This window comes from Apis dorsata, unplaced genomic scaffold (assembly GCF_000469605.1).
Source record: "Apis dorsata unplaced genomic scaffold, Apis dorsata 1.3 scaffold_133, whole genome shotgun sequence".
Classification (NCBI taxonomy): Eukaryota; Metazoa; Arthropoda; class Insecta; order Hymenoptera; family Apidae; genus Apis; species Apis dorsata.
Window position 1 is genome coordinate 1090920 of NW_006263426.1, and position 24277 is coordinate 1115196.

Consider the following 24277-nt stretch of genomic DNA (forward strand, 5'->3'; position numbering starts at 1 on the left):
ATTTAGGTTGTCTCATAAGTAAGAGAAAATTACTTATCTTTTTTTTTTTAAAAGTAAAAATGGATGAAAATTATTTCTTCTTCTTGTTTTTTTTTTCTATTTCTATTTACTCTTTTGTTTCTACTGATAATCGGGTGTAAAAAAAGGAAAGGATTGAATTTAGATTGTATCATAAGTTAATTAAGTTTTTATAGAAGATGAGATTGTGATCATACTTTTTAGATTTAATCGTTTTCTTGCTCGATATGAGTATAAGTAATTTGTAATATGAAAACTAGGTTGTTCTATAAATTAATTCTTAGCAAATATATAGATATAAACGTAGGAAGAGAAAGGTGATTACTTACTTTTTCTTTTAAATTCATTTACCATTTTCTTCTTTCTTTTGAGTAATTGAGGATACATAAAAGTATGAAATGTATTTCAGAAGTTAATGTATATTTGTATTAGAATGATGAAAGAAAAGTTTATTCGTTCAATCAAAAGGCAATCGATTGTCTTGTTTGAATTAATTATAGATTCATGGATTCTGGTTAATATTCACCGTGTTTAGATATTCACATCAAAGCAGTTGCCTTTGCCATGATAAACGTACAGTTTTGTTTTCATATAATTACGAAAGGCACATATATACATATATGTTACCCAATGATACATAATCTCTATTTAATCATATGCATTTCCACAATCGATATACTTTAAAACAAAACTCTACAGGAAGATAATTTCGCAATCAATATACAACATCCATCCATGCATTGAAAATATATATATATAAAATTTTAATTCTACATTACAATTAATTCTATTAAATTATACATTGTTCAATTTTTTATCCTTCTTTCGAATTTTCACTTTTCATTTATAATACATTCACGCTTACAATTAATACTCAATTGTTATTTATTTTACCATATAAATTACGCATCTAATTATTACTATTATTATCACAATAAATAAATTCGTATCAATTTTAATATTCAATGCTATTAAATTTTCTATTATCTCTATTAAAATCATCCCAACCGTTCGCACCATTCCGATTCTCATTATCGTATCGTATTTCATTTCGAACAAGCTCGCTTCCCAGTAAGAAACTCGGTTCACGATGAACGAGCGCGGTGCGATTAGCAAGCGGAATGTCACCGTGGAACGAGATTATTATCGTTTTTCCTTCGCGGGGTTTCATTTCCGGTTCTCTCTCTCTCTTTCGAGCGTCACGTACGAACAGTTTGTTCTCGTCACGTCGCGTCGTCGTTCCCTCGAAATTTCACGTTTCTTGTATCGTACCCCTCCTCCTTCCTCTCCTCGAGATATCGCGGCAGACGCATCTACGATCTAGAAATTAGCGGCGCAGAAATTGAATTGGAAACGCGCGTTAACGAGCATTACACGGCGAAAACGACGGGCATTGATCAGATGTGGGCATGATCGAAACGCAAAGTGGCAATCGAAAATAAATTAGGGGGCGTGGGGGCCTTGTTGTTCTACTCCGTTGGATAATTGTGAGAGTAACGGATAAATTGATGGGGGGGAGGAGAGAGAGAGAGAGGCTGTGCAACGTTGTTTAATTACAGAACTTGGACGCCCTTCACGATCATTTGGGCACCTTGTATCCGGGAATGAGGGCGCCCTCTTTCCGATGCACCGAGAGGCCCGAGGATGGCGCGCTCATATTACATTATTACTCCGATCGACCTGGATTGGAACATATCGTGATCGGCATAGTTAAGGTATTTTTTGTTGAATAAGAATGTCAAATTGTAAGCACAATGATGAAGATGAAAATTTTTGAGAATTTTTGAAAGTTGTTTGGAAATGTGATTTTTCTTTCTTGGTTAAGAAATATTGTATATGTGATTATGAAAGAGAGGTATTCGAAAAGCAGATTTCGACAGATTTTATAATTTGGATACGTTCTAATTTACTGAAATTGTTCAATTTGTTTCGGTAACGAGTTTCGATTTACCAATTTTGTACAAAAAATGACGGAGCTCATTCGACAGACTGCATCATAAAATTCTATTCTTTATTACCGCGGTTTCTATTATTAATATTTAAGGAGAAAGAAGTTTATTGAAATTGAGAGAGAGAAAAAAAGTATGAAAGTGAAAATACGCGTTGATGATAATCAGATACTACAGCAACGATCCGCTCAAAGCTTTGCTATTTATAGATAGAAACAAGATGCTAACTTTCATCACTACGTATAATACCAGTCACGGTATATTATTTTTATCGGTCAAAGTTAAGCGGGTGTTAAGCCGATCTCAACTTGTGCTATTTAATTTTCAATCTAACAAATTCGTTCAGGTTGTAACGAAGCATGATTAAACGAGTTATAACTTTTATCGGCCGTAGACCGTGGCGAAAAAGCTTCACGGCACGGATATAGAGATGCGAATATTGAAGACAAAAAACGAATGTGATCACGTGCAATTTTTGATCACGAACACGTCCGGCCCTGGGGTTGTTTCAAACCCCATGATTGCAGAACTCGAGACTTTATCTGTTGGTGAGTAATATATTTATATATATATATATGTCAATTTTCTCTCTAAAAGAAAAAAAATTTTTGATTACAATCTGGCAAAATATTTTTTATTAAAAAAAAAAAAACAAAGAAAAGTAAAATGTATAATATTTGAACATTTTTCAAAATTAGAAAGTGATTTTTTATATCAATTTTCTTTTAACGAATGTAAACAATTTTTTTATTATAATTTGACTAGGCAAAATATTCTTTATAAAATAAAATAAAATGATATAATATTTACTCTGAGGATCTTTCAAAATAAAATGATTTTCATACTTATATTCAATTTTCCTTTTTTAAAAAGAATTTTCTACTGTATTTTGACTGAGAGAAAATATTTTTTATCAAAGAAAGGATTAAAATAAAGCGTATAATATTTACATCGTAGAAGATAGACTTCTTTCAAAGCAGTGTAAGCTCGTTAAAAATATCGTTAAATATTACAGAGCCAAAAGTGAGTCCAATGACGTTCTGCCGAGTTTTTCCATTCCACCTGATGTTCAACCGAGATCTCATCATCGTTCAAACTGGATGCACTATAACACGAGTTATACCTCAAGTATGCTCCGGTAATTGCAAGTTGAACGACATCCTTCTTACTGTAAGTTTGAACAATTATAACTTGTATCAAGGATGCATGAAGCGTTGCCAATATCTGTGCCACTTCAACGATGTAAATTGACATTTATCAAATCTTGTTCAAAGTATCTTCGAATATGTATGCAGAGCGTTTGTAACCATACTGTAGGATAATATTCGTAAACACAAATTACGTTACGGATATTAACTTTGGTCTAACTATCCCTTTCACTCGGAATATATAAATATTTGGACATTGATGGAGAACACGTTGAATATCTAATAACATTTTGTATATATAATATAGCATAGTTAACATTATTGTAATAATTAGCTTGTTAAACTCGTAATTATTGTATTTTTTTTCATATAAATTTTAGAAATTTAATTGAAAAGAAAGAAAAATGAAAAAAGAAATTGAAAAAATTTGAAAATTATTTTATCTAAAAATATTTATTATTTATTATTTATTCGTAATAGCTTTTATATTTGAATGACGTTATACTATATGATTTTAATAAACAATTTTATTCTAATATCGGATTTTATTACATTAAGATAGGTATAAATTTGGAAATCAAGAATTATAGATTCTTTTCTAAAAAAAAATACGATATTACCTTCTACAATTGACCCATTTCTTTTATCTCGAGTAATAAATTTGAAATAAATTTGACGTAATAAAAGAGCCATGTCTTACGCTATCAGATTTATACGATTTCCCCTTTTTTTAGTTCTCCATTTTTAGTACTAGAGCAATAAAATAAAAGAATCAATTCACGATGTAACATCCGAAGTCACATGCTATACTCAAGCTTTAACCACTTCATAAACTTACCAAATTTAAAACATATATATATATAAAATTTTCACTCTTGAAAAATATTAAAACGTATATATTTAAAATTTTTCCCTCAAAAATATAAAAATATAATAAAATTCGTAACGAAACGCCACGAGATGTCACTTCAAACCAAATATCGCGAGTTTCATTTCACGAAACACTAGCGACAACGCGCCGGCCTCTGCTTTTATCCTCGAAGCATCGCATTAGGACCACGAAATTGCATTATCGCCGCCCACCAACGATATAATTTGCGTGGATTCATGCACGCGTAATCGTATATCTTTCAAATGCGGTTTGTTTCCGAGCGGCATATTGGATACGCGCGCCGTTCGAACAGTACCGTTTAACTTCATTTGCATTTGCACTCACGCATGATCTAAGCCCGCGCCCATGATCAATTATCCGTTCATTATTAGTTCTCGATCGTCGTTGGTATTCCAGGACGACACCTTGAGAAATCGAAACGAAATCCCGTTGCACGTGCATCGATACGTATGCACGGGATAAAACGGTTCGAGATTCTTGGCTATTGATTGATCTAAATACGTGTTTACGTGCACAAGCCATTATCCTAGTACTGTGACTCGAAGAGAATTAAGACGGTCGATGGTAACAGGATTTCTGTTAATTAGAGCGATATATTCTGGTAAATCATTTTTTGTATGAGATTTGTACTTGCAGATGTGATAATAGAATTTCTGTCGTTTGAAGTATATTGATAAATAAATAATTAAATAAATAATTTTTATTAAATAAATTATATAAAATTTTTGTTTGTATTGTATTGTAGAAATGTTAAATATGTTTTTATATGTGATTTGTTATGGAAGTTTTTTGAATATTTGATGTATCGTGAAATAAATTTGCAGTTTTGTTGCCCTAGGTCAGGCCACATTTAGAATTGACATTCGAGAATATTCTGTCACACATAAATACAGTTTATGTGTTGCGAACGAAGAAGGGTGTGATGCGAGTCGACGCTTCGGAAGAATATTCGTATCTACGTTTAAAAGTCAGTATATATTTTTAATGGATGCATATAAATTATTCAATGATTATTCAATTTAGTAAAGAAATGGCATACATCATTTTCCATACATATATTTCTTATTATTTTTGTTTGATTAAAATTTGTAAATATATCATTTTGATATGCAAAATTATTACTTTTCCAGGGGCAAATGTTGTACATACCTGAATCAGACCTCGTCACCTTCCTTTGTTATCCTAGCGTGATGAATTTGGACGATCTAACCAGGTAAAAATTATCTTATCTTATCACACATTCGTTAATTTCAAATCCCAAGATTCGAGCAATTGAAAGCTGGTCAACTCGTACGAAAATTTGAGCTCAATTAAAATTACAAATACACTTTGATTCGAAGTAAAATTGGTCGAATGATCGATCATTAACTCGAATTCAATCAAACATTGAAGTGGCTCTGTGTGCAGGAGTCGATTTCACGCGTTTAACGCATCAAACTCGGATCGTTTAACGAGACTCGTTTCTCTTGGACACGTTAGCGCGACCTCGATTTATTAGAAATCGAAGAGACACGATCGTTCGCATTCCACGATTCCATTAAACGGCCGGTAATGCGAAAATTCGCCTCGTCTCGATCACCGCCGATAATTATATCGCGTGGATTGATATCGCTATTCGCGGGGGCCACGTTGATCCCTACCGCGTTGCAATTATCGAATAGTTCCTAAATTGAATTTCAATCAAACCGGATAACGCAGCAGTGCGAACGTGTGATCAATAAACTGGTGGTGGGCACGTGTGTCGGTGTTGCGTTTGATGACAAATGTTTGAAAATTTATAAAACGCGCGACAACACGACAGTTTGTCAGTACAAATGGCAAGATTAATGGTCTATGAGAGAAATATGAGATTATTATTATTATATTTTAGTACGTAATTTTTTTATTATTTTACTAAAATTTTGAAAATTTTTTATTTTTTTTTTCTTTTTTTGAATTTGGTACTATGATTTTAGAAAGGAATTTAGATTTTTCATTTATCCTTGATCTTGTTCTCATTTCTTATTTTTGTTAATTGAATATCTTGACGTAGACTAACGTATCTCATTCTTAACCTTTTAATAAATAGAAATATTTCTAGATAGAAAAAAATTCTCTATGATATAAAATAGAGAGATACAGACAAATGTGAAACCTATTTATTAGTATCGTTAATAAATAATCTTTAATCTGTAAATATAAATATTATTACAGTATTGTCAAATTATACGTAATATCTTATTTTTATCACTTTTTATCATTTTCCAGATTTTGAATATCAAACAATTAACGAAATATAAATATCTCATCTTAAAAATATTTTAATTTCATAAATTATAATACTTCTTAGATACTTTAATATCACAAAAGATTCTTTTTACCAAGAGATTTATATTATCCACGTACACAGAATGAAATATAGAATTGAAAGAACATCTCGTCTCGAAATACAAGTACTTACGTAACAGCTCTTGTTATATACCCTGGAATAAGACAATAGTAATAGGTATCTTCTTTCTAGTAGCAAGAAATCCGTATATATATATATAAAGCTTAACCTAATGGATCTAATAGCCATCGAAGACAGAACACGGCATTCTAGGTCGTTATCGTAAATAGACATATTTGATCGCTAGTGAAATTTTTTTATTAATTCATCGTAACGTAAATTCCGCTATCTTTGCGTGGAAAATATTTGTCTCGGATGAAATAACGGATATACGTATACAGGCTATTCGATAGATATCGAATCGATAACTCGCATAATTACACCCATTCTAGTGTCTGCCCGAGTCCTATTAGTCGCATAAATTCCCGTCACGCCGCCACCGAATTGCCTCTGTTCGAATAATCTTCACCCTTGTTATTCTCCCGATTCTCCATCTTTCTTCCGCTCGAGTAGCCTCTACTTCGTCATCTTCTACTTCTCATCTCCTCCATTTTGCTATTCGGCAAGGAAGAAAATGCATGAGATAGTCGTCTGTCTGTCGTACATTCCGACCGAGGGTGCTATCTCTGAAATTATTTGGACCCTTTTATGCAATAAACTCATCTAACTAAATGTTCGATTACAGTATACGTTTCTTTTATAATTTTTATTTACACGTGAATAAACTTTTAATGTTAATCGTTACTATTATATAATATAATATATTATGTTGTATTCATGACTAAAATTTTATCAATAATATTTAAAACTGTCTAATTCAACTTAAGATCAACGTTAATTCACCAATATTATGGTTTTCTAAATTCCTAAATTATTACACAAAAAGGAGATTTTCTCGATTTTTCTGGAAATCGAATTCCGCAGAATAAATTGCGGGTCATAAGTTCTGATGGTGCTCTGCTGCGCCATTTTGATCCTCGTTCGAAATTACATCCGCGCAATTTTTCTTCTTCATCCTTCTTCTTATGATTAACGACTCACGTTCGAATAATTTTCAACATGCTTGAATTTAAGGATACTGTTTTTAAAATATATATTCAGTAAATAAAATTAAAGCGTAATCGAATTGGCCCTCGTTATTTCGCGTTGGCTTTCTTTTGCAAGGAGAAAAAGACGGTGACTTGGTCCTTGGGACGATTAAATTAGGCGAGAATTATTTCGGATGGATTACATTCGTGTTTCGTGGGAAAAATTACATATACATGAGGGAATAAATTTTCTTTGGGAAAATATCGACTGGTTTGATTACACGTATGTATGTATGTATGCCGGGGCTGGTTATTTCGTTTCAAATGAATCTCAAGGGTGGATTCTTTTACCGCGTTGTCGCGCAGTCTGTACTCACCATTATCGTTGGTAAGAGAAGAATGATGAATTATACATCGGGGATGATTGAATGCTGAATCTCGAATGAAAATGATTAGAAGCGTCGGAGAGATAAATTGCGTTAAATTTGAAGCTATCGTTCTCCAGGAATAAATGTCGTAAATATTGTTTAACGCGGGGAAGATCGCGTTAAATGTAGTTTTTATCGCATAATTTTTATTGGAATTTATTTTTCGAATCGTTATTTGATCATTTAATTCTTTTTGTTATACGAGAAATTTAAAAGTTTATTTATTATGCTTTGAAATTGTTAAAATTTGATATTATTCAAATTTTTATCGATCAACAGAATTGAGATTTCTTATAAAAAATTTTTTGTTATTCTGATATTGAAATTAAAGAATATTTGCATTTATTTATTGAAATCAAGGATTATTAATTAAATCTTTGCTCTATGAAATCACTTGTGGAAAAAGACAACATTTTTTAAAACTCTTGAGTTATTTCATATAATTAATAGAAAAATAAAATTAAAGAACGATTCTAGTGCAAAGAATTAATATTACTAAATCTAACTTCAATTCAACAATATTCCCAAATATTTCTTTTATATTTTCATACAAATCAATTCTTTTTATACAATCCATTAGCTTTACTTTATTACATTTAGCTATCTTATCATTTTGTAATAATTTCATTACTTACATTATTTCCAAATTTCTATTTCTTCTGATCATCATTTTATTTTTCCAAGTACGATATTTTTTCACTCGCACTGATCCTGAATGATTTCTTATTATATTTTCAAACACAAAACAATGCTTTCCAGTAAATCTACATTTTATTTTTCTGTAATTGTCAGGCGAAGCTTGTACCTGAGCGACATCCCCCTTCACGACGCCACCAGAGATCTCGTACTGATGTCGGAGCAATTCGAGGCTGATTACAAATTAACGAGAAACTTGGAATTGCTTACCGATAAATTGCAACAGACGTATCGCGAGCTCGACGGCGAGAAGCAGAAAACCGACAGGTAAGGATTTCCGTCCGTGTAATTTTCTGATTAAGGAAATCCCCATTGGCCTCGTTTGCCATTTATCCTGACGCAATTCTCCCGGAATCGAGTTTTCCGTCGTTGGAGTTGCTTTCTTGACAGGATACTCTTTCCCACCGGAAATTGGATCCCACCTCCTTCTCTCTCTCTCTCTCTCTCTTTTTTTTTCTCACCTTCGTCGAGAAATTATGATACTTTTTCTTCTTTTTCTTTTTTTTTAAACACCTCCGCCTGTTTCGACATCTACCTATAAAACTGTCATTGACACGATCGTTACACTCGGACGCCTTCTAATCTGGGAACGAATTTATCTTGGACGGTGTGTACGATGAATTTAAAGCGATTGTAGGTGAGGAAATTGAAATTGTCAGGGAGAATGAATAGATTCGGGGGGAAAAGGGGGCGAACGAAAAGAGGATTGAAATGGAAGAATTTGGTAGAATTTGGTGGAATGAATTTTTATTCGAATGAAATAATATATAGGCAATATATACGTATAATAATGTATTTTATTAAATGTTTCGGTAGAAAGTTATTGAGAAAGAGAGAGTCTGATATTTTTTTAAAATGATATGCAAGTTATTTTTATACGAGTTATTTTTATCATGATTTTTCTCGTATCTTCAATATTGAGAGTATTTTTACATTTCAAAAAAAAATGAAAAGAAAGTATATTAAATATCTTCAAAGTATTAATATTCCACGAATTCTTTTTAGTTTCTGGTCGAATTTTTTTGTTTCAATACCGGGATCAAATACGAAATGTGGATTAATATTGAATCGCAGTTGCATTTTTCCACCTGTTGCCTTGTGATGCATTGCGTGCGTTGAAACCAGGTCACTCTGCACAAAGAATTTCCCGTATATAATCGAATATATATCTGCTGCGCAATCATATTAAAAAGAAAATTGTATTAAAAAGAAAAAATGCTAATCTTTATATTCAATCTATTTAATTATTAATTAACTATTATAATAACAATTATACGCGAAATATAAAATAGCAGACGCATTTTAATATAAATTATATTAATCTAATTTACGAAAGAAGCATTAAAGCATCAACATGATAAATATTGTACGGACGAATGATTTTCCAACGTATCAAGTGAACATGACAAGTTTATCAGTATTTCCAATATCTCTCTTCACGTATGATAGGTTTAACATGCAAAATAATATGTTTTCCTTTTCTCTAATATTTGAATATTTCGTTTAACTTCGTTTCAAGATTCGTAATGATTTATGAACGAACAAATCAGGAATCAAAAATGTACGAATTTTTCTAATTCTTTTACATAATTTCTAAAAATTTTCTATAAATTTCTCCGATTAGATATTTTATACATATATATAAATACAATATTAAAATATCGTAAAACCATAAAATAAATTTCACATTAAAAAAATTCTCAAAAATTATTCGCATCGAAAAGAAAAATCATTAGAAATAAAAAAAGGAAAAACTAATTACTTCGTTTCGTTAAATCAATTCCTCTCTTCAACGACAATTCTAAGATAACTGCGAATTGAAAGGAGTTGCATTTTAAGTTGTTCCCGCGTTTCACGCAGGTTGTTGTACTCGGTGCTACCCATTTCCGTGGCGAACGAGCTCAGGCACTCGAGGCCAGTTCCGGCGAAGAAGTACGACTGCGTGACCCTGTTGTTCTCTGGAATCGTGGGCTTCGGGGCCTACTGCGCCGCTCACACGGACTCCAGCGGTGCGATGAAAATCGTCAACATGCTTAATCAGCTGTACACCGCGTTCGACGTGCTCACTGATCCGAAGAAAAATCCGAACGTGTACAAGGTAAGCATTTATTTGCACGTAATATATACGTTTATTTTTGGGAATATAAAATATTGAGTTAAAATATATTTATTATTAAAATATTAAAAGATCTATCCCTATAAAAATTTTTGTTTTTCCATATTTAACGAATGACAAAGACAATTTTGGTTTTTCATCGATATGTGAATTTAAACTTCGAAAGGATTAACAATACTTGTGGATCCATTGAAATGGAATCCATTGAAATATGGCTCGATTCGCTGGAGGTAATAATATGGAAAGTACATTTGTATAGTGTAACGTAAAACGCTTATGGCGATGTGTATTTTTGAAAGGCGCTCTCGCGTTGGAAAGAAAGTTTCCTTCGTAATGCGTGCCGTTTAAAATGCATTAATAAAAAGTTGGGAGGGAGTTCGTAGAAAATACGAACGATACCCGTTCGTATTGTGTTAGAAATATCGGTTGTTTTAAATAATAATGCATACTGGAACGAGAGAAAACTTTTATATGTCCCTTAGGACTTCCTTTTATATAGCGAACTTGACTGTGAAATTCAAAAGTGTATTACAACATGTAAATTATCCTCTATATATATTACAGAATATGTATCTGAATTCATCTTCAAGAATTCCTTTTTCCTTTTTTTTTTTCGAATAATTCATAAATTCGAAATTTTTAAGATATTTTTTGCTATTATGCATTGATGATTATACGATTTCTGGAAACATTAAACATTAAATACAAAATTAAGAATTTTTTAGAGAACAGATCCTAAAACTCAGTAATCTAAAAACCACAACAATACAATTAATCATCTATCTGAATTCAATGGAATCAAATGGATGTTCACTGATATACCATCTCTCCTTCCTTCCTTCCAAGAAAATAAATATTTCTATGAATTTTATTTTGGCGAGGTTGAAACCAAGATATAACTATTATACACGCAACAACGGATATATTTGAATTTACGAGAAGGCTTGTTAGCACTGATCCACTTTGGTCGGACTAGGTCGAAACTGTTGGTGACAAATACATGGCCGTGAGCGGATTACCGGAACCATGTCGTTGCCATGCACGGTGCATCGCTCGTCTCGCTTTGGATATGATGGATCTAGCCGCGGACGAAGTGCAGATCGATGGCGAGCCAGTGGTAAGCCTCTATATTTTTTTTTATGCACCCGCTTTGCGGCTTTCAATTTTTATGTTTGCATCCGCTCGAATGATCATCCTATACGGGAAACGTTTATCATCCTCGTATTTCCAATTTTACGATATTAATTAAATATTTCTGAATTCGAAAATGAAACGAATAACTTTTTTTTTCTCACATGACAATGATGAAATTTCGAACTGTTAGTTGAAAATGATGATTGCGAAATAATAGTAATTGATATTTGTTGAACGTGGACATTTTTTTCATTAAAATTTTTCAAATCTTTGTGTACTTCTCATTGACGAGCAATATGTTTAAAATTTGACGAATTTTTTATCATTTATATTGTTTCTTTTTATATTGATTCAATACTTTCTTTAATTGAATCATAGATAATCGAGAAACGTTTAGGTTTAAGTTATTCAATTTTAAAATATTTAATTTCATTGTATTTTGAATTATATAAAATATAGAAGGCTTGTTATACGAGTGCAAATAAACATATATTGCACGATGATGCAACACTAAGAGCCACACGATTATTAACTATCTATAATAATACCCGTTTGTATATTTATTTATTAAATTTTTTAAATCGTTTACTTTTCAAATCTTGGTATTATTATATTTTTCTAGAAGCATGAGAAACATGCAAACATATTTTATAAATTCTTGACACGAAAGCTAACCTGTCTAACAGTACTGTTAATTAAGTATCTTAAAATTGTATAACCTCGTTCAAATCTATCATAAACTCTTGTGGTCCCGTAAGATGTTGCGATCTGCCCATCTCAATCATCATCGCTATTTATTTTCCATTTCCTTACTTGCGATAATATTTCTGTAAGAAAAAAAAAAAAAAAAAAAAAATTAACGAAACACCAGTTAAAAGCAATTCGTTTTATTCATTCATCAAACCGAACGCTTCCTCATTCCAACGCTTTCCACAACCACGTCAAACGCGGCACTCATAATTCACTCATCATATCTCAAACATGTTTGTCCCCGGTCAACAGACCGATTACACACCAGAAGACACTTCCAAGTGAGTTGAACGTTGACTTTTCAATCCCGTCCTAAAGAGGAACTCGCATCTGGGGGGACTGGCTAGATCTCTTCGTTCTTGCATTCGATTACTTACCCGTAGAAAGACTCTTGTTTCTCCTTCCTGAATACCGTCTCCTTCCTGTTCCTGCGCGAAAGCTTCCGCCGTGCGCGAATACGTGACGCGAATTCTCATCTCCTCTTTTATAAGAGGTCCTCCCCCTCTCCCTCCGTTTCACGAAACGTGACTATTGCCCCGCAGAAAATCACCATCGGGATCCACAGCGGGGAGGTCGTGACCGGTGTAATTGGGCATCGTATGCCCCGTTACTGCCTGTTTGGAAACACCGTGAATCTGACCAGCCGAACCGAGACAACAGGGGAGCCCGGCAAAATAAACGTCTCCGAGGACGCGTACAGGTAACAAAGTTACGTTGACTCGCTTAATTTATGATAATTAGAGATTATTCTCGAAGCTCGACCGGAAAAAAAAACAGGATATATAGGAGAAACGAAGGTTGGAGTGCCTCAGTGCCTCGCTTCGAATCGTAAGCGGTTTATTTTGCGCGAGGCAAACTTTTATCGAGAGCTGGCTCGGGATTTGGTTCGTTTGTTTTCTTCTTTTTCTTTTTTTTTTTTTTTTTTTTTTTTTTTTGCTTTTTCAAAAGCGTGGAGGAGGAAGATCCAGGTGGAATTTATCAGGGGTGATTTGTAGAAGTATTTGTAGAAGGATTATATCGAGTTGCTTTTTTTGTAAATTAACATTGTGAATTATGATAAATCGCGGAGTTAATGGAAGTTTAAGTTGGAAAAGTTTTTATCATCCGAGAAAGCGTGGATAGGTATTTGATAACGTGAGAAATAAATATTTTGTAGCGAAGTTGAATGATACAGAGAAATTTGTTTTTTCGATAATTACGATGTTTAGGATAATTTATGTATTAACGTTTATGAACGAGTGGTCAAAGTTTAACTATTCGTGCTATTAGGATCGTTTGAAACAAAGAAATTAAAGAATGTAATAAATAATAAAACGCATTACGTATTAATTAATAAAATTATTCTGGAAATGACATATAATATAATTACTTCAAAGACACGTTTCATTTATAAAGAAATATTCTGACATTTCACTCCATTTTACAAGCAAGCAAATACGCTATAATATAAAACTCAAGATGGCAAAAAATTGTATACATAATGAAAAGATGAGGACGATCATTAGCTTTGCAAGAAAAAAATGCATAGATACGTCAAGCTTATTTTTTTCTGTACGATGCTAATATACATGGAAATGAACTCGATCTTAAAATGCTTTCGACATCTCGATCTATCAACTTTTTCTTTTCTCTCTTTTTCTCTCTTTCTCTCTCTCTCTAGTATACCAATAACACCTTCGGTTTCTCTTTAACAAGCGTCTGAAACACGTTACGTTAAAATCGATGGATCAAAGTATGGAAAAATGTGCTGACTACGTCCATGATTTTTGAAATTTTATGTCATTCTCCATTTTACCTAGAAACATTCTATTTTATATTAAAAAAAAAAAATTAAATTTCATCGATTTCTCGTACACCTACTCGTCCATCCTGAATATCGAGAGCCCGACTCGAATTACATATTGATGGACGGTCGGTAACAATATCCGGCGACATTATCGCGACGATGAATTGTTTAGATGGTAGGTAATTGAATTACGGGAACTCGGGAAAATCTAGACGAGGACATTGTGAATTATCACGGTGGTGGGAAACGTATTCGATACGATTGGTGTAAAATTTAATGCAAAACGCCAATCGAAACAGTTACACGACGTCTGTCAGCTTGTTCCCCCCCGGGTATTTTAAATTATCAATATCATCATATTGTTCGCCGGCGGAATAGTTGGACGATTCGTGAAAACGACTATTACAATACTATAAATCATCGGTCATCAATTTTATTGCTAAATTTTATTGCTAATCCAACGAAACTTAAGCCGAATGATTTATTTTCACCTCGAAACGCTTTAATCCCGGCTAAAACATTCCGCTCAAACTTCGCCGCAATATTTTATAACGATCGTAAACTCCGATGGCATAACACTTAACACAGATAAGCTCCTTATGAAAAATTTAATCCACCGGTAAACCAAACTTAACCACCACATAAGCACAACACTCGCCGCCTCATATTTATACCCGGAACGAAGTTCAAAATTCATAAACGGCGGTTTTTCTTTATATGATGGCCGCGTGATAGAAATAAAATGGCGAACGGACACAGTTTCCCGTAGTTCGGATAGGATTCTCTTCGATTCTCCGGCTTTTAACCTCGGGATATTACATTGTACGTAATTATTCGCGACCTATTGAACCTAACTTTCCTAACGTTTTAAATCTCTGTGTCTCGTGTGTTTAAATTACGGCGGCTATTAAATCCGGGTGAAAACGTTTATCTTATTTGATTGACGTTAAAATTGTTTTCGTGTTTTCGAACGCACGCTCGTATGTATTGAATGAATTTCACTTGTTGGATTTCGTTGTTTCTTCGCCTATTTATTTTTATCAAAATAAATAATAACATTGGAATAAGTTAAAAATTGGAATGGATGAATAATTCAGTTTGTTCAACGAATTTGTGATGTTAGATTCGAAAGTTTGTCGAAGAATTTAAGAAACGTAAAGCAGTTCTACGTATCTTTTATTAGAATTTAAAGTAGATATTATGTACAATCGATACACAATTTCTTTCGATTGCTTTTTCTCTTATATTGGCTACCTTCGTTTCATCGAAATGTTTTTAATGCTTTTTAATGGTTCGATGATTTATATCACGTAATTTGTTCAATCTTAATACGTTTTCTTCCTTGACATTAAAGGAAATTTTTGCGAAAATCGGAATAAATGATGGATGAATCTATCTACGATTTTATGAAATCAATACAAATGGAGGGAAATATTTCAGCTAGGATCCGATTTTTTGTTTCTGTTCTATCGATTCGTGCTTAACGTCTCATTGAAGAATTTATTTTTCTGGCTATTTATTGAGCTGGCCTAAATTCTTCTCTTGAATTACTTATATTTAACTGTTTCCAGATATTTGTTTGAATCCAGCATTTCATTTCTTTGGCAACATTCGTAACAGATAATCCTTTCCCAATACCGTGAAATACTGAACGGAACTTAATATCGTAGGTCAAAAGCGCAACGAATCTTTGAAACGATTTAACAGTATTTACAATCGTTAAATACTACACAAAAAACTAAAAAATGATATAATTTAAAAATAAATGTACAAGTTTGATGTAATAAAATATCCATTTGAAATCAACATTCAGCAAAAATACAATCTAATCAAAATTACAATTGTTAAAAATGATACATATTCTCTAATGAATAGCACAAAGGTATTGAATTACATAATCGTAAAACTAATAATAAAAAAAAAACATCCCTTAACAATATTCAAAATAAAGGAAATGTAAAATATTATTCCTATATAACTTTCAATTCGATAAAAACATTTTTCAATTTACATTTACATTTATTTCTATTTCTGTCCATATTGGTACAATTCGATCGTTTGAATGATTGAACGCTCTGCGCTATCATGAACGTATGTATATATGTATGTTCTATCATAGGTCCAGTATAAAATATCACGTGTAAAATATTACGTGGAAAACTCGATTCACCAGTATCGAAATTTATACGACCACTCTATTATATAGAACTAGTTCGATCAACAAGTTGATAACTGATACACAACAGTTCAAACGTTATCTAAAAGAAATTTAAAGTTATAAACAACTTTACGTTTTAGTATACATTTAGGCTTACATATACTTCGTTTGATTTTATCTTCAAACTTTAAACGTATTCATGGAAACTGTCTATAACTATATATATTATTTTCTTTCTCCAAGTAAATTTATTTCTTAAATTCTTACGCTGTGATTAAATTTTCGTTCTTGAAGAACTTGAAGAAAGTTTCCTTCTTAAAAAAGAATCCTGATTTAATAAAATTTCACGTTACATTAATAAAATTAATATTACTTGAAAGAGATGAAAAAGGAAAATCTAATAAATCACGCATTATAATAATAGCATATATATATAAATAATTTCTATCACGTATCACACAATATCTTAACCGAAATATTTATACACGTACAAATACATTCATCGATCCGAAACATAATAAAAACACGAGCCACTTGACAAACATCTAATCAATTTCCTCGATATTCGAATCGTTAAGTATATATACAATATTCATTTAAGGCCTCCAATTCCACAAATCGTATTTCACGTGATTCTCCTACACCGCCAATATTCCTCCCAAACTTTCACCTTTCGTCTCGATGAAAAAATAAAAAAAATAAAATTCTTTCTCCGCCGAAAAGAATAGGCGAGCTCGATTAGTAATTCAAATCCCTGAAAATTTCTGAATCTCAATCTCGAAGCAGATCCAAATAACTCCTCAACGACTCGGGTATCTGAAGTTGTTGTATCCCGTGCGGCAACGCCCAGTTCTCGAACAGGGCTTCCCTGATTCGGCACCGGCAAAGATGTCTCAATTCAGGGGGGCAAAGGCCGCTCCTCTCGGGCGGCACCAGCTTCTGCTCGACCAAAGTCGGATACTGTTCGTAAACGGAAACGCTGAGCACGCCGCTCTGCTCGGCAATGTATTCAGGCGTCTTCACGAAACCGGTCGTCACGGTTCTCAGCACCAATCTCAGGCAGAGGAGCAAATGTTCCGGATACGCGATCCTCTCCTGGCCCGGCTGGGCGTCGTACTCGCTCAGCTTGGTCAGCAGTATCTCGAGGGGGGTAGGGGCGAGTTTGTCGCATTCGACCGAGGCGCCGTAACGGAGCATGATCAAAAGGATGTCCGGCGAGCCGTGTTGGATGGCCACTCTGAAAGGCGACACCTGGCCGTAAGATTCCATGGGAACGTCGATGAATCTTTGTTTGACGGGGGAACAGGCGCAACGGTACTCCAATTTGCCTAGGGTGGCGTGGCGCAAGAAGTACATGAGGGCGCGAAGGTTCTCCTCGCGGTCCTCGAAGTCGCTCTTCCACCCGGACAGGAAGTGAGTGACACGGGTGCCGAAAATTGCACCCACCAGGATGCGCTCGAACGTCTTCTCGCAGTAGAAGATGTCGTTGAGCAAGCGGGACACGATCTCGTTGTTGTCTAGGTTCCAATCGAAGCAGAGCTTGGCCGCCACGTAAAGAACGTTGTGGAACTTGCCGAGAAGACATACGTATCCGTTTTCCATCATTGCTATGTTGTGATAGCGGAGGGCGGACATCACTATCCTCTCGCAGACGTCTTGCTTGTCTAGGTTTTCAGCTGGAAATTTCGGAAAAATTAATTAGAAAATTTATTTTATTATTGAGAAATAAATCGGTTATTCGTGTTTTTTAAATTCAATCGTGCGAAAGAGGAGAAGTTCGATAGGAGTGAGTCAAGCGTTGTATTGACAAAATAGGTAATTTACCGAAAGAAATTTTATTTCTTAAACGGATTGCCGGTATTAGTTGGTTCTAGGTTAGATTCGCATTATTGTAAATCAGGTTAATACGTGTAAAAGAGGATAGACATTAACCAGGTAACCGGTGAATTACGGTTCGAAAGATGTTCATTATTCCTGTTAATTGATGATCCAAGGATGATCACGTTAGAAAGATAGTTATCGCGGTGAAAGTAACAAGTTTAACGCTTAACGTCAATATTTCACGATCACCGCACAATTTTTCACTTCCTTGGAAACGTAAGTCTTTCTCGTAAGATTTAACCCTCGAAAAACACGCTGCCGATGCTTTCCTAAAATCGTTTAATCCCCGATATAATCATCGATACTTGAGTTAATAAAATTTCTCAAGGATGAAATAAAACAATCGAAATAAAACCTTCTCGATTTTCCATAATCTGCATTAACCTCGCTTTATTTCTATCCAAACAATTATTTCTACTCACCGCAGGAATCATCGAGCGATCGCGACTTGCGAAACCAACCATGTTTTCACGGATAAACGATTCCATCCGCGTCCCTTCAGGTGGTTTGCGTAATTTTTCGAGGAAAGTAAAATCATACGGTGGCACAAGTACGATGCACAAGTTTCTCCCAAGTGTATAACATTACACCAGTATCACTTTCTTTCCGGCATTCCTCGATCGAACCACTTTCATGGTCGCACAATACAGTTTCTAGGAGGTGGTGGACGAACCGAGCGAACTGGTGAATCGGAAACGGTTCGTCCAACCGCGTTGACACGAATAGATTCCCTTCCCCGTTAGGCGTACGGTAAATTCGTAATTTAAAATCGTTCCCTCGGATCGTTCCCAATTTTCTAACCAATTGTCTCGATTCGATGTTTTCTCGATCGGTAATATCCGATCGGAATATATCGGCCGTTCAAACCGTTTTAACAAACCGGTCAGATTTACCTTGCGAACAGCTATTAATCACATCCGAGAAATAGCCGACCATCTCGCGACGTTTGTATCGTGAGGCCAGACAACTTCGATCCATTTCCGAGAACAACCTGTCGAAGTAGCAGTCGATCAACACCTCCATCGCCTCTACTTGATGATTGTAAATCTCGACAATCGACATGTACCGATCTTCTGTCAACCTTCGAGATTTGAAAGCACAACTACGTCGTGACCATTGCACGCTTCTGAATGATGGCCGTTGACGAGGAGTCGCGGAAACGAGAGAGAGAAAGAGAGAGAGAGAGAGACAGAGAGAGGGTTAATTCGATTAGACGTTAAATAAGTATATTCCAAGGGCTTCATCTTCGATCGTGAAGGGTGGGTTCGTGAAACTACCTGTGTAAAAAGTTTCGAACATGTTGTAGATGAACGCTCGTGAACGCTTGGTGTATTGGTAATTAAGGATTTTTTTGAAAATCGGATGAGGTTATGGTAATGCGCTTATGATAATAAATTACGTGACGTGGCTTGAAGTTGGGATAGATGAGCGATAAATTTTCCTCGGATACGTGTGATTATAGTAAATATTTTTAAATTGTTTGGAAAGAGGTACACACCGTCAGCTTTATGATCCTAAGACCGTGTTTAATGGTTTTGTCCCGAATTACAAGAGGGAGAGGGAGGGAGAAGTTGGCTTTTTTTTTATTTTCCACGCGCAATGCGCGTCTGTGGAATAGAAACTATCGGGACAGTTATCGGACGTTTGAAGATTTTAAATGGATGTTAATTTTCTTATTAATTTCTCTTCAATTTATCGCGCTCGTATTGACGTCTTCCTTCACTACGGATATTTATAGTGTAATGATATTCATTCGAGAAAATCTACCTTTTTTTTTTACGAATTCTTAAAAATTCTTAATTCTCTAAAAATTTTTAATATCGTGTAATCACAAAGTTTTATTTTATAATTATATTACAAATTGAGAATACGAAAATTATTATCGATATAAAATTTACGATTATATGATTTAGATCAATTTGTGAATATCAGAGAATAAAGTATTATATTTTATAATGATAATTTTAATTTCGCGCAGCTATATGTATAAAGTTTGCAAATTAATATCGATATAAATTATATAATTGCTACATTCATCAAGGTTTATCTAGATATTTTTCAGATAACGAAATATTGTACTTTATAATAATAATCAATTTCAATTAATTAATCAATAATCAATTTCCATACCAATGAATTTAATATTCATTATCGATTTGTTATATATCATAATGTTATCATTACAGGTACCTGTGCATGCCAGAAAACCAGGATTCTCAATTTCTGCTTGAATACAGAGGACCCGTGACTATGAAAGGCAAATCGGAACCGATGAACGTTTGGTTCCTGTCCAGAGAAAGGGAGCTATCCGCGTAAATTCGCAATCATTATGGCAGCTGCCATTTTAGCAATATTTTTCGGCTCGAACTCTTTATTCGTTTAGCGCGTTCTATAGATTTTTACAATGCTAATATTCCATGTGATCTTTGACTATCGTATGAAATTGTTGAAAATATCTTTGTAAAAGTACGATATTTAATCCTAGGATGACTTCGATTAAGAGAATTATTCGTAGATTCTTCTATTTTTTTTTTGTAATTATTAAAATTTGCTTCTTCTTTAATTTCGAAGGTGTTGGCTATAAAAATTATTTTTGATTCTTAAAGATACATGATCTTTATACTTTGTGTACAATATATATTTACGTAATATTTAGATTGTACTAAATTAGGCTTAAACGTTAGGTAGAAATCAATAGTGGAAAGTTTTATCGAGAATAATAATTTCTGCAATCGTAAAATTCTGTCATAACAATGTATATTACTCGCAAATTACAGTTGAAGAATTATAGTAACCACCACGATACACGAATAAACCGCACGATATAAAAGTAATCGTACGTTTCAGCAAAAATGTATTGAGAAATATAAGGATAAGAAGAAAGAGAAATTTCAACAGTAACAAATGGCCTCGAAGGAATAAAATTTAAACGAAGAACGTTTTCTACGAATTCGTCGACTCGTTAGGCAACATTCGATCCTAAAACGTTACAACACTTATATATATATGTATATATTATTTGCATTTCTATTCACGCGTTACCAACACGTTCAATTTTTCAATCAGAAGAAGAAGAAAAAGAAAAAAAAAAAAAGAAAAAAGAAAAAAAACGAAACAAAATTTATTTGTTAATAAGAAGTCTTCCTAGGTTTAATTCGTGCTAAATACGGTTCCTCGTCAAATATATATCAACATCCGCGAACACGAATGTCCAGTTACCAACTTAACGACCAGTGTTTACCACTTGTAAATGTAAGAGGCAATTAAATATAAATGTCATCGATACCGTATAACATGTCCATCGACGTTATGCGAAATTTCTTTCCCCGTTTCTCGCTCGTACAGGTTGTCGTCCATCACCGATGCCATAGCCACACAGGTCGCCAGAGGTGTAGGATGGCCTCGCCCTTAAACGAGGAAATAAAAAAGAAAAAGAAAAGGGGAATGGGGAGGGAAAGGAGACGAGCAGAGAGGTAGCTCGATGGAATGTTTCGAAGCTGGAAGGTGTAACGGAACCTGTTCTGCTATCCAACGCGTCCCACGCAAGGTCAATACACAGATATCTCGCGCTCAACACGATCAAAGATGCGACACAGATTCCAACCATCATTTTTCCTTCTTTTCCTGGTGGACGAGGAATATCTCAATACAACGCTTCGTGCCGCGAAAGTAATATATCATGCTTGTTAGGAACCGGACAAGGAGTCTTGGTTCTTTTATATATTTACGAGTTTCATTCCCCTATGTTATACAGTCATCTACAAAAATCTTGGGTGAAAAGTAAAGAAACATTGTGAAAAGTAAATTTTTATCTCGACGTTTCTTCGATTTTTAAAGCAATGATGAATCGATTTAATTTTTGTTTTTTTTTTTTTTTTTTTTTATGGAATGTTCAATGTTAATTCTAAAGTGAAATTTTAACAACAACTTTCTTTGAATCAATTTTGAAAGTCTCCTCGGATGATTGTATGTATATCGCGTGCATAATACATGTGTATATTTTATTTTGTATTTCATTGGTGTTTTGTTGCATATTGTTTGAAAATATTGTCGAACGAATGATAATCAAGTTAATAGTTGCAATTTGTTTCATTGATTTTACGACTCTTTTATTATTGTTTGTTATTTACATACATGTAAATGGTAAATTCGAAATTACACGTGTAATTATTTATAACGTTATTAGAAGTACAAGTAGGTTACGTGTATTTACCAAGATTTATAAGTTATATCTTTAACTATTAACTATACGTGTTAAATAATGATAATAATAATGGTAACATCTCTGAACAGTTAAGAATATCTGTATATTAATGTTAAATTTCTGTGAAATAACTACGTTATAATAATTACGTTAAAACCTGCAAGCATATGACAAATGTAAGTGAACTTGATATTTATTGAGTAAATAATCTTTGTACGATTTGATTAATATAATCTTCGTACAAACAGTAAGTACGAATACTGGAAAGAAAATTAAATTATTAAATAAGTTGAGTTCTCTCTCAAACATTTATACGAATATTTCGTTTAATAACTTAAAAAGCAGTTTTATGCATACATAGCACATATATATAATATTATATTAATTCTTTCATCAATTTTCTTCTCCAAGTGATAAATAATTTCGAATGATGAATAATATTCAATAATAAATTGAAGAATTCTAAACTGCAAGCAATTGGATTAACATATACAAGAAATACAAAAGAAATTTACTTTTAATTTCAGAAAACTTTAATTTTACTAGATTTATTGAGAATTAATTGGAAATAAAAATTCATATCGATGTTCATGTATTATTATAAAGTATCTAAATAAATTCTTCTTTCAATATGAAAAACAATTTTGTTACCTTACCTTTTTTTCGTATCTCGAATACCATCACTTTCTTTTACGTTTATACTTTACTTTTATAAATATTTTTGTTCGATAGTACACTTCTCATACTTCTCATAAAAAAATATACGTGATACCACAAATTGTATACCAGCATATCCAACGGAGCTAAACTCCATACAATTTTCAACAGCATCATTCGTCTCGAAACCTGTATACAAGCATAGGATCAAGAAGATTAAAAAAAAAAAAAAAAAAAAGGGAGAAGGAAAAAAGGAAGCGGATTATGGTTTTCTAGACACGCCGGTTTCATGTTATTTTAACTGTTTATAAAGTCGCTTATTCAATCGCATGCCGCGGTAAGTGGTATGCAGAATACAGGTTTCGCGAGGTGGAAAGAAAGGCGAACACTCAACTGGTTTACCGGGTGAGGTATGTGGAAAATAAGGCCGAATAATAAAGGAAATAAAAAAGAAAAACCATCCGATGTTATGGGATTAACCGATCGCCGATACTCGTTCATCTCACGAATTCGTGATTTAAACGGGGGGGGAAAAAAAAGAAAAAAATTGATATTTACAGTTCTGGGAATTTTCCAAGCCACAAATCAACTTCGCAACTCGTTCTTTCTTTCTTTTGTTTCTTTCTCGTCCGATAACGTGCACGAATACGTATAATCGATGGTAAATTTTTCATGACACGTGTATCGCGTGAGCCGAGGGTAAATTTGGGTATGAATATTCGTGGAGGGAAAATATACAAAAAATATGTATCGACAGTCGATACGTGATCACCGTACGATTCGAGGGGGTTGCATGGAACGAGCGCGTTTCCCGTCCACCCGCCGAGGATACTTTTCCTTCCTTCCTTTCTTCTTCGAAAAGCGAATTCCACGATCGATTTCTACTCATTTGAATACACAGATATTCGGAATTAGCGTGACATTATTTCGCTTTCTCGGATAACTGTTACTTATCAGGCAGGTAGATAAATCAGGTGGAATAATTACTTGTGGAGGAATAAGTTTGCGAAGAAAGCAAGAGAGAGAGAGAGAGAGAGAGAGAGAGAGAGAGAGAGAGAGAGAGA

At 33.7% G+C, this 24277-nt stretch overlaps 2 protein-coding genes across 4 annotated transcripts in view; one reads left to right on the top strand and one right to left on the bottom strand.

The window, feature by feature from the left end:
• The window catches only part of LOC102676858 (guanylate cyclase soluble subunit beta-1), a 29835-nt gene extending 9087 nt beyond the window's left edge, over positions 1 to 20748 (top strand). For both annotated transcript variants that reach the window (XM_006613086.2, XM_006613087.2), the window contains 10 exons: positions 1578 to 1733; positions 2362 to 2515; positions 2983 to 3137; positions 4846 to 4974; positions 5138 to 5220; positions 8624 to 8794; positions 10388 to 10625; positions 11620 to 11760; positions 13070 to 13227; positions 20539 to 20748. In XM_006613086.2, the coding sequence (XP_006613149.1) occupies positions 1578 to 1733; positions 2362 to 2515; positions 2983 to 3137; positions 4846 to 4974; positions 5138 to 5220; positions 8624 to 8794; positions 10388 to 10625; positions 11620 to 11760; positions 13070 to 13227; positions 20539 to 20668 (1515 nt within the window). In that variant the 3' untranslated portion in view covers positions 20669 to 20748. The remainder of the gene's footprint in view (positions 1 to 1577; positions 1734 to 2361; positions 2516 to 2982; positions 3138 to 4845; positions 4975 to 5137; positions 5221 to 8623; positions 8795 to 10387; positions 10626 to 11619; positions 11761 to 13069; positions 13228 to 20538) is intronic.
• On the bottom strand, positions 17172 to 20091 carry LOC102676721. Of its 2 annotated transcripts, none has more exons than XM_031509251.1 (2): positions 18737 to 19164; positions 17172 to 18147 (listed from the first exon to the last, which is right to left on the bottom strand). In XM_031509251.1, exon 2 carries the CDS (start codon positions 18104 to 18106, stop codon positions 17243 to 17245), a length of 864 nt encoding a protein of 287 aa, XP_031365111.1. In that variant the 5' UTR covers positions 18107 to 18147; positions 18737 to 19164; the 3' UTR covers positions 17172 to 17242. The 2 variants fall into 2 exon arrangements, with proteins under 2 accessions (XP_031365111.1, XP_006613148.1); XM_006613085.2 differs by lacking the exon at positions 18737 to 19164 and adding an exon at positions 19246 to 20091 and having other exon boundaries at positions 17173 to 18147.
• Positions 20749 to 24277: the final 3529 nt, after the last annotated feature.

Bases quoted from the DNA above. Each gene is read 5' to 3' on its own strand.
- LOC102676721 (XM_006613085.2), bottom strand. From the start codon at position 19,414: ATGTCGATTGTCGAGATTTACAATCATCAAGTAGAGGCGATGGAGGTG. The intron at 18,148-19,245 runs GTAAATCTGACC...CGAAATTTCCAG, and splicing joins GATTAATAGCTGTTCGCAAG to CTGAAAACCTAGACAAGCAA.